Source organism: Salvia hispanica, chromosome 1 (assembly GCF_023119035.1).
Source record: "Salvia hispanica cultivar TCC Black 2014 chromosome 1, UniMelb_Shisp_WGS_1.0, whole genome shotgun sequence".
Taxonomy (NCBI): Eukaryota; Viridiplantae; Streptophyta; class Magnoliopsida; order Lamiales; family Lamiaceae; genus Salvia; species Salvia hispanica.
This window is the reverse complement of record NC_062965.1, coordinates 47,565,866-47,583,245: the sequence shown is the minus strand read 5'-3', so window position 1 is coordinate 47,583,245 and position 17,380 is coordinate 47,565,866. Positions and strand designations below refer to the sequence as shown.

The 17,380-nt window shown below is 35.5% G+C and overlaps 4 protein-coding genes across 5 annotated transcripts; 1 reads left to right on the top strand and 3 right to left on the bottom strand.

Annotated features, from left to right (window-relative positions):
- Positions 1–2,183: 2,183 nt before the first annotated feature.
- On the bottom strand, positions 2,184–4,556 carry LOC125201904 (tubulin-folding cofactor A). Of its 2 annotated transcripts, XM_048100191.1 has the most exons (4): positions 4,410–4,556; positions 4,157–4,311; positions 3,105–3,191; positions 2,184–2,424 (listed from the first exon to the last, which is right to left on the bottom strand). In XM_048100191.1, exons 2-4 carry the CDS (start codon positions 4,307–4,309, stop codon positions 2,323–2,325), a joined length of 342 nt encoding a protein of 113 aa, XP_047956148.1. In that variant the 5' UTR covers positions 4,310–4,311; positions 4,410–4,556; the 3' UTR covers positions 2,184–2,322. The 2 variants fall into 2 exon arrangements, with proteins under 2 accessions (XP_047956148.1, XP_047956149.1); XM_048100192.1 differs by lacking the exon at positions 4,410–4,556 and having other exon boundaries at positions 4,157–4,403.
- Positions 4,557–6,401: 1,845 nt separating this feature from the next.
- On the bottom strand, positions 6,402–8,924 carry LOC125201903 (rac-like GTP-binding protein 5). Its single transcript, XM_048100190.1, has 7 exons — positions 8,527–8,924; positions 8,303–8,390; positions 7,837–7,946; positions 7,661–7,724; positions 7,156–7,220; positions 6,923–6,988; positions 6,402–6,737 (listed from the first exon to the last, which is right to left on the bottom strand). Exons 1-7 carry the CDS (start codon positions 8,677–8,679, stop codon positions 6,639–6,641), a joined length of 645 nt encoding a protein of 214 aa, XP_047956147.1. The 5' UTR covers positions 8,680–8,924; the 3' UTR covers positions 6,402–6,638.
- A 1,604-nt stretch (positions 8,925–10,528) lies between these two features.
- Positions 10,529–14,115, top strand: LOC125221173 (casein kinase II subunit beta-1-like). The gene is made up of 5 exons (XM_048123300.1): positions 10,529–10,988; positions 12,092–12,313; positions 12,755–12,864; positions 12,952–13,117; positions 13,661–14,115. The coding sequence occupies exons 1-5, from the start codon at positions 10,754–10,756 to the stop codon at positions 13,789–13,791; spliced, it is 864 nt and encodes a 287-aa protein (XP_047979257.1). The 5' UTR covers positions 10,529–10,753; the 3' UTR covers positions 13,792–14,115.
- Positions 14,116–14,693: 578 nt separating this feature from the next.
- Positions 14,694–16,290, bottom strand: LOC125221181 (60S ribosomal protein L37a-1). The gene is made up of 5 exons (XM_048123310.1): positions 16,200–16,290; positions 15,638–15,677; positions 15,136–15,224; positions 14,971–15,053; positions 14,694–14,891 (listed from the first exon to the last, which is right to left on the bottom strand). The coding sequence occupies exons 1-5, from the start codon at positions 16,200–16,202 to the stop codon at positions 14,828–14,830; spliced, it is 279 nt and encodes a 92-aa protein (XP_047979267.1). The 5' UTR covers positions 16,203–16,290; the 3' UTR covers positions 14,694–14,827.
- Between the last annotated feature and the right edge of the window lie 1,090 nt (positions 16,291–17,380).

Sequence of the window (17,380 nt, the reverse complement as noted above, 5' to 3'; positions counted from 1 at the left end):
CAACGCCCAGTACGATCCCGAGTTCAGCACGGACTCGTACGGGCTGTCAGACATGGAGCCTTCTCCGAACCGCACACCCGCCGCCGCCGCTGCTGCTCCTCACGGCGGATCCGCCGTCGCCGCCGCCGCGTCGGGCTCCGCCACCAAGAAGAGGCGGCCCAAGGCACGAGCCCAGAAGTTGCCGCAAACGGCGGTGTGTAAATACAAAATTGAAGTAAAATGCTTAGGGTGTGGCTTAGAGCACTCCCAATGCTCTCCCTAAAAACTCCCTTATTTCTCCCTAACTCCTGCCACATCAACGCCACATCAGCACCAAAATTTATCCCCAGTTTTTAGCCAACTTTTAGCCAACTGCTCCAATGGTTTCTCCCTTATTTCTCCCTTATTTCTCCCTAACTCAACATTTCATTTTTACATCATTACTAATTTAATTGTTTTATTTTTGTATATAATAAAGCTAGCTAATTTATAAGACAAGACAAATAATAGTAATAAAGTTCGTTGTATTAAACACGAGTAAAAAATTACAACGACGAAAATTAAAAAAAAAATAGGGGGGAAATTATTTTAAATTAATTATTAAATTTTAAATTTATAGGGGGGGAAATTAAAAAAAAAAAAAAAAAACTATTTTTATCGCCGGATTATCGCCCACAGTGGTCGGCGATAATCCGGCGAATTTTCGGGATTCGGCGTTAATTCTACCGAATTAACGCCGGATTATCGCCGATTCCTCCCCATTGCCGGCGAATTTTCGGCGATAAAACGCCGGATTTAACGCCGAGTGCATTGGGAGTGCTCTTAGCCCCATTGCAGGTGGAAGTGGCGGAGGATAAACTGCTGACGTGGCGGTGTCTAGGGCATTGCTTAGGGCGGACTATAGTCCATCCCGTGAATGCCCTTAGTTGTATTACATTAGAGATATGGAATTAGAATTTGATTGGAGTCTTTAATTTTTATTCAAATATTTAATATTATAAAATATTTGGAATGCTAAGTAGTTAATATTAGTTAGGTACATCAAATGCATACATCAATAACACACATACTCACATACTATATACACAAAACTATATAAACTACACAAAATACAAAAACTACACACATTACACACAAATGAAGAATTAGAAAAAATATATAAAATGGATATAAGAAAAAAATACTCCATCCGTCTCATTCAAGATGAGCCCATTTTTTAGTGGCATGAGATTTTAGGAAGTGTTATTGGATGGAATAAAATAAAGAAAAAAAAAAGATAGTTGAATATTTTAATGAGGATGGAGGAGAGAAGAGGTTATTTTCAAAATTGGAAAGTGATCATCTTGATTGGGGCAAACAAAAAAGGAAAGATGGTCATTTTGAATGGGACGGAGGGAGTATCAAATTCGTAAGAAAACAAAGTAGTAATATAATTAATTTTAAGCTTTTATACATATAGAAATTTCGTATTTGACATTTTTATAGTTTTGGAACAATTATAAACTTCCGACCTCTTTTATTCAAGGACATATCTTTGCATAGAAAAAAAAGATGAATGGTTTGGATAAAAGAGTGTGACACATAAAATATGAAAATAAGTATAAAAAAAATTCATCCATTCCAATTGAGTAAAGTTGGATGTTCGACTAAGTCATTTCCTTTTTGGAAAAAAAAACAAAACATTTAATCATTTTTACTTCATTCCATTATCTACTCTACTCTTTCTTATTTCTCCTACTTTATTACTCTTGCTTATTTTATTTTATTTTATTTTAATTCATTCAATACAATTTATTAATCATCGCTTCCAAAAGCTTTGCTCCTACTTAGTTGGGATGGAGGGAGTATTATTTTTGTTCAGGAGCGGGTCAAGCCCACCAATCCGCTGGGCTGACCCGATTAGCCCAATTTCTAATTGGGTTGTAGTTTTTCAGCCATAATCCTTTAATTTTAGCAGGCTAATCGGGTCAGTCCATCAGGTTCGGATTGAACTAACATCACTACACATACACTATACACAAACTGCACACATTGCACACATTATACATACACCACACAAACTATACATAAAATACACATACTACACACACATTATACACAAAATATACGCACACATACAAGACACATTCCACACACTGCACACATTCCACATACAAAATACACACACTCCAATATCTCGTATACAGATGATACATTATCACAGATTATCAGATAAAGCCTGTTTTCATATTAAAACATGATCACACTGCATATGTCAAAACAGATGAGATCTTGAGCACTCATTATCCATCACAGCAGAGCTAATACATAAACAAACCAGTTTGAGTAAACCCAACTCTTCAACTAAGCGTCTGAAGATTGAAATATTTGTTCAACATCTGTAATGGTGCTCCGAGCATCATCAATTTCTGAACCTTCCTTTTGCCCAGACTCTTCCAGTTCGACCTACAGCAGTTAGCTCGAATATTAAGTTTTGCTAAGCAACTTCAAGAAACAGGCATTTCGATATATATCATCCAGTCATGGGTTTATAGAGATCATTATCAGCTATTTCTCTTTCAATCCTTTTGGGAGAGCACGTGGACATCAGTTACTAGCTTAGTGAATTCATCGCAACCTACCAGTAATATGAAACTGTACCGTGTAGCATGGATACTAATACATGTAAAATAAGCTCTTAAGGCATTCACAATTTGAATTACATACACTACTTGTTAAACTAAGCCTCAGATCAGGAGCATTTTTCACATTCTTCATCGTCCTGAACCATTACTTTTGAACTACTACAATACTGAATGTCTGAAAACAAAAATCTAAGATTGATTTAACCTCTGCAATTACTACAGAGAGACAGCAGCTCATGAAGGGCTCAGATGCTCAATCACATGCTTTTCAATGTCAAATAGAACAAAGACTCCCATTTATCATTCACGGGTTATAGAACTTATATTGGAGAGGGACCTGAAACCAAGATGTTCACATATCGCAGAAATGCAAGTGTATCAGCAATTATAAATAAAGATCATAATTATATCCCTAGCCAGACAGGCTAAAAGATTTATCAGCACCAACATCAAATTTCATCGGCAGATAAGTTATGTTATCACTCAAACATGATTGCTTACCAAAGTGCCTTTAAGATCACTCAGAGCAGCCTCTAGACGCTTTCGGCAGTCAGGAACCATCATCCTAGATTCAGCCAGCACATTTTCCTGATAGACATGTATAAAAATGGAAGATATGGATAAGCAAGAATGAAACAGCAGAAAAAGGGCATACTTGGAGAACCAAAAACCAAAAGTTGACTTAGAGAACTCTAAGCAGTCTAATAATAAGATGATTGAACCAGAAATCACACTGCACAAAACATATAGGTCCATGTTAAATGAAGTTTTTCCTCAGTACATATCACTTTGCATGCATCATTGTCAATCATTTTATATTATCTATGAATACTCAATAATCACAAATCAGCACAAATTCCATCTTTATATTCACTGTTTAGTATTTAAATGACCTCATTGTATACATTTTTTTATTATCAATCAATGGTCACAAATCAGCACATATTCCATCTCTTAGTACTAAGAATAACAAAAGAAATGGAGCTAGACCACAATATGATTCCATCTCTTAGTACTAAGTATAACAAAAGAAATGGAGCTAGACCACAATATGATTCCACCTTGTCAAACAGCCAAAATCACTCGTTAGAACTATGATTTTGCTGCAATTCCTCTCGGATACTTTTCCATTTCAATTTCGAATGCGTTCGCTCCACGTGCAAAAAAAACTCCGAAACCACTCATTTTTAACAAAATCTACTAATTTAAGTGATAGTACATTCTCTTTATACTAATCATATGTTATGCAAATAACAAGTCAAAAATCAACACATGGAACAAAAACAATACAAGTGGAAAATTATCAACTAAAAGTTGAGTTGGGGAAACTACAACAACAAGCAAATCAAAGGCCACATCGATCAAAACAACCTGTGCACATAAATTTCTCAATCAGCAAAATTCAAACACGCAGAATCAAGCATTACATTTCGAGTTGTAACTGAATCAACATTTGAGTGAATCCAGCTTTACATTCCATTTGGAGAAAGAGTAAAACCCCTACCAAGCAATAATTAGTACTCCAATTGAGTGGGAAATAGGGCAGGGGTTACCTGCTGTTTGAGATCATATGGATCGGCGCCTTTAGCCTTCATATCGGCGGTTTTAGCAGACTCTGTTTGGACCTCTTTCTCATAAGAGTGAAGCTCCTTGGCTATTCTCTTGCAGGTCGACGTCTTTATCTTCAAGTTCCTCAATGTCGCCATTGCTGTACAATTGAAATCAGTTTCCGGAATTCCTTCTCAACAACAAAGTAAATACCAGAGATCGATCGAGAGAGAGAGGGAGAGGGAAAGATACAATCACCTTATTTCTGCGGGAGATCTACGCTTTCAGTAGCACTAGACTGAAATCGAGAAAAAAAATAGCGACAATATATTATTGAAAATAATTTTAAATTTTAAGAGAATTGAGACGAAAAATAGCGACAATATATTATTGAAAATAATTTTAAATTTTAAGAGAATTGAGACGATTTGTAACCATCCCTTGTTCTATAACATCCACGATGCTAAATAGGCTAGTCATAGGCTAGCCTGTTTCTCCTCCTGCCACATCATCCATTACTTAAATTCTTTCTGATGACGTCTTTCTGTCACGTCATCAGGACAAGCAATAGGCTAGTCACATCATCAACGCATTAAAATAAACAACTAATAAATTTACGGAATTAAACACAAAATGCGAAATTAAACATACGACACATATACAGAAAAATTCATTAATTTCATTAAAATAAAAAAAATTACATTAATTAAAAAAAATACCATAATAAAAAAAATACATTAAACCAAAAAAACTATCGCCGTGCGATCCTCCGCGCCCACAACTCTTCAATTAAATCCTTTTGGAGTTGTATATGTGCATCCACTTGGCGCATGTCGGCATGTGCCTGGAGGCGGCCGGCTTCATTGTGAGGTACCCCCTTCGTACGTTGGGGGTGGCCACGTCGTAGCTTGGACCGGCTTCATCGTCGTTGGCCCAATTAGTCAGTTGTACACCTTCATCTTCGACTATCATGTTGTGCATGATAATACAGGCGTACATTATAGAAGCAATGCAGTCGACATGCCACAAACGCGTTGGATCCTTAATTGCCGTCCATCGAGCCTGGAGCACACCAAATGCACGCTCCACGTCCTTGCGCACCGACTTCTGGCGTTCCGCAAAATAGGTATTCCTGTCCTCATTTGCGCAAAACAAGTGGTGCGAATGAAAATGACGTGAAAATTGCGTTTATATAGCGTTTCGAAATTTTTTAAAATAATAAAATAAAAAAAATTGCGTTGGCCTATCGCTCGCCGATCGTCAGCCTACAATGGCGGCGAGCGGATCAGTGAGCGCATCGGCCAGCGCTCGCCGAAATTCTCGCCTATTCCGCGCTCGCCGGTTGCAATTGTTCGGTGAGCGGCCCGGCTAGCCGGTCGCTCGCTGGTTACTGTGGATGCTCTTATAGTACTGTATTTTTCATGTAAATATAATTCAAATTGAAGAGATATTGTTGAACATTCTAGTTCTTTTTATTACACATCTCCTTCTTATTTTAAATAAAACATTTTTTTTAGATGTCATATTCTAATCGACATATTTTTTTAAAATAAAAATATTATTATTTATATTTTATTCTCTTTTTAATTTTATTTATGTCAGCCCAATATATTAAATAAAATTATATAAAATCTGATGGAGTGCCAAATAAAAAATTTCCAATTACACACGTTAGGATGAAGGAAGGGATTACTACATTTACATTTTTTAAATTGATATAAATTTTATCATATCTATAGTTTACTTATATTTTTCAGTCTATACGCATGAAGCACTCTATAAATCAAATATTTACAAGTCGTTAGATTTATATTCATTTTACCACTAAGTCATTGCCCAATATAAAAGATATATATTGTTAAATCAATTGAATCAAGTAATAAAGATGAGAAAAAAATGATTGAGTTATATAGATATACACATGGCAGATCTTAAGCTGAGTCGAATGGTATGTAATGAAGTAATGAACTGATATAACATAAAATTTGTGTACTGATTTCCCATAAACATTCTTGATATATCTAGTTTGCTGCACCCAGCAGTTTATGTGTTTTGTGTATATAATGATTGGATCATCGTTGATAATAGGACAATAAAATTTTAGGTGTATTGTATTATCTAATACTAGTAAAAGCGGATATTGAAAGATTTGTGCACTAAGTTAAAATATTAGGTTTTACTTAATTAATAGTTAAACTATAAATTAATTGAAGTTATATTTTTGTCTAAATATTTTCAGCTGCGTATCAATGAAGATAAAAACTAGTAACATGATATACACATAGATGTTAATGCATACATAGATATATAGGGGTGTAATTAAAAAAACCACACAAGCTCCTTAGAAAGAGAAATGAATACCAGCATGTGTAATAACAATGGAGCTAGAAAGCATTAGCAAACAATAGTAGAACATATCACATCCTTTGTGCTATGCCAAAAGCATAGATGGTTCTGAATTTGAGTTTCAGCAGTGCTTCTCCGTTGTCAAAGTAGGCGACACGATGGATACCTTCTCTTGTGTTTCTTGAGTTTAGGCGGCCGCAGAACTACTTTTATCGCTGCATCAAACACACCCTTCACATTCTGCATCACAAAAAAAAAAACAGACCTTTTTGTAATGACCATTTAAATTCATGTGTTGTGTGTGTGTGTAAATATAAGAGATTTGTTTCATTTCATAGCTAGTATCATTTATTAATCACTCATACAAAATGCAGCATCAAAATGTTATGACAAAGATATTCAAGACGTGTGCGGAGATAGCAAACCTGTTGCGTCTTGGCACTGCACTCGATATAGGCCACAGCTCCAATTTGCTTTCTGAGCTCTTCACCCTAAAAACAAGAGTGAAATGATAACTTAGTAGTGAAGCACTAATGTGGTTGATGTTTCTCATCATGCTTCGTGCATGTTCAGTCTTAAAATCTTCGAAAAAACTATCGTTGATCAGTGTAGGAACTCAACCAACTGAAGGTAAAGCGCGTTGAGTGAGACGATATACCTGTTCTGTCGAAATAGTGCTTGCCCCCGGATAATCCTTTTTGAATTGTTTGTCCTCTCTTAGATCTGTATGGTGATCAAATAGTCATATTTGAGGAACTCAAACTACAATGTCACACTTATTGCTATAGTTGAGCATAACACCATGACATTGAGTATTAATATGAAATTGCATTTTATTACATTTGCTACATCAATTGATGCTACTACACTTCTCTAATGTGTAAAGTTAGGTATACATTTGCCAATTTTTTTGGTTTCTTTTCAAAAGACATGTAAGCATAGAAAGGAAAGGAAGGAAAGACAGTGGGAATTCATAACAGGAAAAGGGAAAGGTTTAGAGGCTAATTGCTTTCCAATTCAACATTTCAAAAAAAACAATGTGGGAACCTACCCAAGATACAAAACAGAAAAAAGGAGAAGACTTTAAGGGAAAGCAAAGTAACACAATGAGCAACAAGTATTTTTGAAATGAAATGCAATCAAGTGAAATGAAGAACTCTCACCTAGCTTTGTCCCCACAAGAACAATGGGTACTGAGGGGGCATAGTGCCGCAACTCCGGGACCCACTTCACCAACAAGAAGCAGAAAGCAAAAAGAATCCATGGGAAAAAAAAAAGTTAGTAACTGTCAATGGATTGTGTTGTTGGGAGGTGAAGGAGGAGGTAAGAGATTTTTTACTTTCTTTGAAATGTTTTCAAAGCTTGGTCTACTTATGAGAGAGAAAGCCAGGAGGAACACATCTGCCCCTCTGTAACTGAGAGGCCTCAATCTGTTGTAGTCTTCTTGGCCTGATATATCAAGATAATTAGTTTACCAAACAAAAGAGAAAAAGGCCTCATTCTTGCACATGCCCTTTTCATGAATTCCTCCATCTTTTAGCAAAAGCAAAGATCCCTTCTTTTTTTCTTTTTTATGAATGAACTTTAAACATGGACAATGATGCTTGTGCTTCAAGATTTGGAAGGCAAATCAAACATTCAAGATCAGTTTTTTATGGGAGAAAGCATGTATGAAATCAAGTCTTGTATGTTCAAATCAAGCACACGTTAGTCAAGTGAATAATAATACATCAAACAATTATCAAGAATGCAAACACAACCAAACAATTATGTTAAGAATGGAATCAATTTGTATGTGATCATACCAGCAGTATCCCACAAGCCAAGATTCACAGTGTGCCCATCAACACTCACATTGGCACTGAAATTATCAAACACAGTAGGCACATAATCCTGAAACAAGAAAAGTACTTATGTGAGAGAGAAAGAGCCATTATCCATACTTCAAGAAAGCAGTCACAAACAAAAGTGAAACTGCAATCCCAAGTGAAATGAGAAAGGCCCCTTTGATTACTACTACTACACTTACAGTTGGGAATGTGTTGCTGGTGTAGGAGATGAGAAGGCATGTCTTCCCAACTGCACCATCACCAACAGTGACACATTTGATGAATTTGGTGGCTGTGGCATTTGCATTTGCAGCAGCGCCACCACTACTTGTACTATTATTATTAGCACTCATTCTCACTACATATCAAAAACCAGCAAATGGGATTTTCAAGAACCTGCTGTGGATTCAGAGAGTGGATGTGTTGGAGAATTTTGAAGTGATGAAATGAAAGATTCCCTTTTTCATTCTCACTATGTTTTGGGGTACTAATTAGGTGACGCCATGGGAGTATTTGAGAGAGGATGGAAGTGGAGGGGACATAAGGAGGGGGGGCCAAAAGCAAAGCTGTAGATTTTGTTGAGAATAAGCAAGAAAGTTATGATTTTTTTCACTTTATTTTGAGCTCTAGGAGAGGGAAAAATGAGTGTGGCTGTGAGTGGGTATATTCTTTTCTTTAACCACTTTTAATTAGAGTATGCAATTTGAGAAGCTTGAAGAAAACTTAGAGAAAAGAAAAGGGAAGAGAAATTTGTACAAGTAGATTTTTGAGAGTCTAGTGCATGCATTAGAGCAGGAGAGGAGCCGGACCGCGTCTCCTGCGGTGCAATACGGCCCGGAGTGTTATCCGGCCCAAACTTGTCTTCATGTGAGCAAAGTGCATGCACATAGTCATTGATTCTTTACAAATTGAATTTGACCAAACTTGCTGTTTTTTTATAGCAAATTGCCCTTTATTTTTTTAGTATTTGTTAATTTCTCTGATTTCTTTTTACTTTCTAGCTTTCATGCCTTGTAGATTGTATGGCAATCGCCAATCAGCATTCTTTTATGTAACTGTTTTAAAATTGAATAATTTTCTTTTTCTCTTAACATCATTTTCGCCCAACCACAAATTTCAACCACAGCTACCACTCATATAAACATTTGAAATTTCTGGCACAATACAATTATACAAACAACCGAGCCACAAAAGTTCAACCACAACTATTTTTTTTTTAATTTCATCATCTTTTTTATGAATCTCACTTTGCTTTGAAACTTTCATAGTGAGGTCTCAAGACTAGATCTCTTGATTAAACTCTCCACTCACATGCTCTCCACCAAATTATTGATCTTCTATTAGCACAGGAAAATATTATATCTGTACAAATAAATCAATGACTCTTCATATTGATAAATACTTAAGAAATAAAAGAAAAATTACTGCGTTTCTACAAAACAGGTCGAAGATTTATTTTCTTCGAACTCGAAACATGGAATATTTGCTTGCACAAATCTTTTTGGAATTTTGTATCATCTTGTAAATGCCATTGTGATGGCATGTGCATTAATTAGAAGAAAAAAAATACAAAAAATGCCACTTAGTAGATAAAGTGAGTATTTAAGGATGTTAAATTTTGTGTTAATATAATTACAAGTCATTATAGTGGCTCAATAAAAATAAAATTATTCGTCACTTTTTTGGCATCTAGATATTTTATTTGGCTACTTAAATGTAGAATCTAGTCAACACTCAGTCACTAATCGTAGTAATACTATCCATTGTTTTCTTGTTGTTGCTTTGTTGTTTCTTGTCATTAATAAAATGTCATTCTCTCACGCACCATCGATTTAATTCACTAATGAAATTTAATAAAAAGGATAATTATGACAATTAATGTCCCAAATTATGTCCACAGAGCACAGTCCAGTAGGGGTGAATAATGGCAAAATAAGTCTAATCCAATAAATTACAAATTAATATGCCAAAATTTCCGGACACAAAATGCGACAATTATTTTTAAACTCATGAAATAAGCAATAATAACTTTGATAGGTAATTATTTGCTACAAACTCATAAGTACTGCACATTATCTGCATTGAAAATGCATTAATCTTGTACAGAAAAAAAAAATAAGAAAAGAAAATTGAATACTCCATCAATTGTTTTATTAGAATAAATAAAAGACAAATAACACATTCAAAACCAAAATATCTGGAATGAAACAAATTGAAAAACATGAAAATAAACAGCAGCATCGAAGCTGCGGCTATCTTCTCTCCTCTTGATGTAGCGTAGAAAGAAACCCTAGTTTTCTCCGTCTCGCACACCCCATTACACTGTGCAAATCTCAGCCTTTTTCCCATCAATCATCGAATTCGGATTCCAAACCCAATACCCCTCTGTCAATTTTGGTCAATTCGATTTTTCCCCTGTTTCCTAACATGTACAGAGATCGTGGAGGTGTTGGCTCTTCCAAGGGCGGAGATATGTTGGATCGGAAGCGAATCAACGACGCCTTGGACAAACATTTGGAAAAGTCCTCGCCTTCCACCTCCAGAAACAAGGGTTCCGCCGTCGCCATGCCCTCCACCTCCGCCTCCGGAGGGAAGCATATCGACCCTAGGAACAATCGCTCTTCGTCCACCCTCACTACCGACAAGAACAAGTGCTCGGATGGTACGTTTTTCCTCGGATTTTATTTTTTATCATTTTCCCCCTTTTGGCTGTTGTGTTTGCATATTTCGGCTGTGCTGTAGGGCTCTGCTTGCCGCTCGTTGTGGGCACGCCGCCGCGCCACTGGGATAGGGGGGGTCGAATTTTAATATTTTTATTCTAAATTCAAAATTTTATGATTTCACTTTCATTTCATCAACTCTCTCCCACAAAAATTATCTCTTTACAAAAATGGATCCAATCCTGGACAAAAATGCCATCCTCGATGCACTTATTGAAATGTACATGGAGGCCATGCCATTAATCCAAAGGGAGATAGAAGATGCAAAGACTTAGTATTTTTAAAATTTTAATTTATATTGGGTAAATGTAGCATATGAGGTGCTTGGAGTCATGTATTGTCGTTGTAACCATAAACTTTGGTTGGGTGTGTTTGCATAAAGTGCTTTATAAGATTGCTAAGCGGTTTTGGGGATAATAACTGTATAATTGGGGGTTGTTTCTAGTTTTGTGATTTCTGCTATGCTCATTCCTTCTATTTTCCTTCTTGGTGGAGTGTTTGTGAGAATTTTAATGGTTTTCCAAGACTCAACATTTTTATTTGAAGCAAACTTTATGAGGATTTTTATGGTATGCCAGTCACTTGGATCGTTTTGAAAAACTATTGACAGAATGTCGGGCAGTAACTTCATAAATCCTCTGGTTATGTCCTTAAATTTCAGCTATCAGTCAAGAGCAAAAATAAAGACTTTCAGGATTTGTTTGTTTACAACGTTGAGTTATGTGTAGTATGCGGGGCATCATTTTGGGTCTTTAGATGTGTAGAATATGACTGATCTCCATAGAAAGGGCATGTGTATCTAGTTAAGGTTTCACTTGGTAGCTTGATTGAAAAGAGTAATATATGGAATTTTGTATGGAATTTTGATGTCATTAATATTGTTATTCATTATTATCTTTATTCACAAGATCCATTTTTTGAACTGGAGTAAGCCGATTCCTTAGAGATTTGAAGTTGGGGATCTATTTGCTCATTTTTTCACATACAGTATAGATATTTAATCTTTGAATAAAAAAGTATTTTTGCTTATATATCACTCTTGCAGATGAATCTGACACAGACAGTGAAGAGGAGTCTGATGTCAGTGGTTCTGATGGGGATGATACATCTTGGATTTCATGGTTTTGCAACTTGCGTGGAAATGAATTCTTCTGTGAAGTTGATGATGACTATATCCAAGACGATTTTAATCTTTGTGGGTTGAGCAGTCAAGTTCCATATTATGATTACGCACTCGACCTTATTCTGGATGTTGAATCCTCTCATGGTAGGCTTTTACATGTTTGCATACTTCAGTGGCATCGTTTGGTCTGTCGATCTTTGAGAATGTGGTTTTTGTGTTGTCCTTTGCAAGCCCGAGTTAATGATCAAATAGTAACCAATTGAAGAAATTTATTCATTCTAAATTGGTTCGGTTCATTTTTGTGTTCATTTCTTACTTCTAGTGGAATTTTGTTTTTGGTTGATGATGAAGTCATCATGTGTTTCCAGATAGCTGCATGAATGTGTGTAGTGTGTAGTGAGCTCTGTGTTTCCATGAATAGCTGCATCCTGCTATTGTTGCTCACTGTTGCCAAAGTTGGGTTTACTTTTTCTGTATTTCCTTGGTTTGGATTTTTTTCTGTGCTTGCATCTGGTGTCACATATGATACCTTTTGAAAGCGGAATAGTTTTATTGCTAACAATCTCCAATTTGGGACATATGTAGGTGATATGTTTACTGAGGAACAAAATGAACTGGTCGAGTCAGCTGCTGAAATGCTCTATGGCCTTATCCATGTCCGGTACATTTTGACCACCAAAGGAATGGCAGCAATGGTATACCCTTTACTTTCTTAGCTTTTGTCTTAACTTCCTTGTCCTTAAGTTATTGTATCCAACTTGTCGAGCTGCAACTTAAAACAGTTAGAGAAGTACAAGAACTATGACTTTGGAAGATGTCCAAGGGTTTACTGCTGTGGACAACCTTGTCTCCCTGTTGGACAATCAGACATTCCACGCTCTAGTACCGTGAAAATATACTGTCCCAAATGCGAAGATATTTTCTATCCCCGATCCAAGTATCAAGGCAGTATCCTTAATTTCTGATTCTTCCATGTTTTTTATTCTTAAGTTTTTCATATTCTAGTTTGGCGCATCCTCACTCTTCCTTACTACCCATGCACTTTAACATCCATTGATGGCATTGAGAAAATTCGTTAACCAGGGTCTAATAATATCTCTACAACTATTTCTTTCTTTCTTCTTTGACTCATGTGTCTTTATAAATTTCTGCATTCTTTATTCCACAGTTTTCAACTTATTCTGCTGAGCTAGGAGCAGTAAGTGAAACATCCGTGAACACCTCTTTGACTTATCTTGTTTCTTTCCCTCTGCATAACTAGTTTAGAGTTGATCTTTGTTTGCATTCTTCCTGTGATGGTCACTGCTTGAAAGTTTACTTTCAAAATGAAAAGGATAAACAAGTTCTGATTTTGCCTAGATCTGAGGCACCGGATGCTGATATAACTGTACAAGCCTTCATAGAGCAACCAATCAGACCTTAAATTTATGCAAGTACATTAATTGTGGGAAATCCATGTTTCATTTGCGATGATTTCCTTCACTAGCATAGATATTGATGGAGCGTATTTCGGCACCACATTCCCTCATCTGTTCTTGATGACCTATGGGCACCTCAAGCCACAGAAGCCTGTGCAGAGCTATGTCCCCAAAGTTTTTGGGTTCAAGATGCACAAGCCTTGATGAACAAGTCTCCATCACATTTTCAGAATTTATATCTATTGGGTAAATGTTTTGTATTCGGTGTACGTGGTGTACCAAATGGCTGCGGGACTGGGCAGGAGAGGGCTGAGATCAAGATTGAATGACAAATTTGTTTGATTGAAGGAACAAAGCCTCTGTGAAGCAAGTTGTCATTATGTAAGCTAATTTCTTTTCCAGGCTGAGAAATGCTTGAAGTACTTGTTGTAGTTCCTGTGTGCATACTTATCAGCACTATATTTTTTCTCATGTAGATGTAGTCTTATAAGACAAGTTAGTCTCAAAATGCACTATATTTTTTACTCATGTAGATGTAATTTAGTCTTCCTTTTAAGACAAATTTGCCCCAAAATGCACTATATTTTTTTACTCATGTAGATGTAATGTAGTCTTCTTTATGAGACACATTAACCCCAAAATGCATTATCTTTGTAGACTAGGGCTGACCAAGACATCATTCACATGTGATTTCTACAATGTCACTACAAAAGGTGCAACGAATGATAGTTTGTCTTTCATCTTTTACACTGGACAAGTGGAGTACTTAATATCGATAAAGACATTTAGTTGAAAATAGAACTGAAGAATGTCACCAATAATAGAAATAATGATCTATTTTTATAGGAATGACCAATATGGAGAAACTTTATTTTTTTATAGAATAGGCGAGTATAATTCATGGAAATGAATTTAATTATAAATATTTCAGAACAGTGCCCAACAGCATAGAAATCCAAGAAACTGTTGAAAAAAAGAAAACTACTTAGAAAAAGAAAAACGAAACAGAACAGTACTAGCAAGCAAAATAAAGATCATGAACACATTTGACAGGGAAACAAACACGCATGATTAATAAAATTCATCCAAAATCGAGTCAACTGCGATAGACAAAAAATCAACCTCGGTATTAAAGAAAAGTAAGGTTTCACACATGAGTCTAAACTTGCTTTGATTGAAAGAAAGGATAACAATTCAGAGCCAAAATTCACTACATATAAATCTTAGTCTTCACTAAAATCTAACTCTCGGTGGCCTCCCTCAACCTTCTGATGGTGCTCCTGACAGTCACGGCACTGGCAGTGCTGTTATGCAAAAGAACCATAGTCAGAATAAGAAAAATAAGCACAAAGAGAACCTTTAGCACAAGAAAAGGGAAATTACTTCATTGTGTAGGCACCACCAGCCTTCACTTTGCCACAGTCCTTGCAACCCCAGATGCCAACAGCCTGCCTCTTCACAGCGTACTGCACATATGATTTGCATTCACATAAGTAGGAAATACTAATACCATAAAGCTGTAACCATGTATTTACTTGAACTGCATACCTTGCCGCAAAACTCACAGAAGTACTTGCTGTGCTGGCTGACTTCCATCTTCTTGATTTGCTTCCTCAAACTAGCACCATATCGGGTGCCTGTAATTTTATGGAGCATTAGCCGGATTCGCACAATGTCGTATCAATAAATCAAGTAAAATCACAGAAAACAAAAACAAATTAAGTAATATAGAACATAATCTAATCTCCCCCTTTATCTCTCTTAGGCATACACTACGGTGGTGTTTCGTTTACTCGATAAAAGAGTAGCAACATATAATTTAGGATTAAGTTGTGAGATTATTTAGTAGGAGGAGTTGGCTATGAAATTATCACATGACTATCCATCTAGGATTAAGTTGTGATATTCAATCTCATGAACCAAACATAATAGAAATTTAGTCATGGATATAATCTTGCAAACCAAATACACCTAACTAAACTAATGCTCATCTTATATCAAAGATGGAAAATAATGAGTAACAGTGGTAAAGAATCAGAACTCAACATACCATATTTCCCAACAATACCGACCTTCTTGGTTCTCTTTGCCTGTACATTTGGATTAAAGTGAAGAAGCGTTAATAAATGGTCATATTTCGTGCAAAACAAAATCCATAGAAAGAAATTGTCAGCAACAATTGAATAGCCAATCAATGATGCAGTAAAGCAAGCAACTTTTTCAACTGAACTGAAAAGAACACACACTCGCAAGCCAAAATTACTTCATTCTGCCTCCAATTTTTAAAATTTTCTAGCTACATGACCAATAAATGAGCTAAAAACCCTTTTTGCCAGCAGAATTGAATTGACACACTCGCCATACCGGCCAAAATTAGTTTACTCTTGACTCCAATTTTCAAAATTTTCTAGCTACACAACCAAGAAATGTGCAACTCAGTTGTACAATGCAAATCAAGCAACAACAGCAACGCAAATCGATACACAATAAACGCATAATCACAAAGCGGGCAAATCAAATTACACATGGAAATCGACTGATCTGAATAACAACGAATCCATAAAGTAAATCACCAACTAGCTGCTTTCGACGACGAGAAAATAGAAGCGTACCATTGTAGAGCGAGAGAGGAGTCTGGTGGGGCGGAGAGAGCTTGATTTTGCCCTAAATGAAAATGCAGTGATTATAAAGAAAAATAAAACCTATTGAAGATTTGGGCTGTGGCCCAATTTATTTGGATCCATTTATTTTTGTGGCCTTTTATCATACTCCAATATGTTGATTAATTCTTTCCTCTAGTAGATTATAGTAGTAGTAATATTGTTTTGATCCAATGTTTTCCCAATATATTAGCTTCTTATATCTATATTAGTATTTTCCATTTTTTGCGTAATATATAATTCTGTAGTTTATTAGTAGTGAAATTTCAACAATGCATATGAACTAGAGAATCTATATTAAGGGTTCGTGTTGAGGATTTTTTATATATGCACTTTTAAAATTTTATAATAAGCAAATGGTGGATAAGAAAAATGAAACAAAATACTAACATATTTATAAACTCATGTTCCCTACGGCGCAAAAGAAAAAAAATATTATTATCACAAAAATCACATTTTAGTGGTGCCTATTTTTTTAAAAAACTCATGTACCCTATGGTGAAAATCTCAAAATCCACCAAATCAATTAACCATGTAAATCTCACTATGAATTTGAACGAAAATGGAGGGGAAAAAAACTTATTATGCTTGGTTAGGGGTGGGTCGATACGATACATCGTATTGAAAACGTTGTATCGTGTTTCGTATCGAAAATATCGATATGAATTCATATCGTTATCGTATCGAAAGTTTCGATATATTGAATTTCGATATATCGAACTTTCGATATGGATAATATCAATATCGTTATCATATCGATATTTCAATATATCGTAAGATCGATACGATATAACGAAATATCGTTATCGTATGAATACCTATATATCGAAAAATATAATTTCAAAATTGAAAAATAACACAAAAATTAATAAAACTTCAACACAATAAAATAAATAGTGTTCTTATTAGGGTTTCATATATATATTTTCTAAATATATGAATGAATTAAATGGATTTATATATATTTATAATTTTAAACTTAAATATGTATTGAATTTCAATATGTTTCGATATATTCGATATAAAACGATATATCGCGATATAAGGAAATTCATATCATTATCGTATCGGAAACTTACGATACGATACCCGTATTGTATCGAAAATTACGATATACCAAAAATTCGATAATT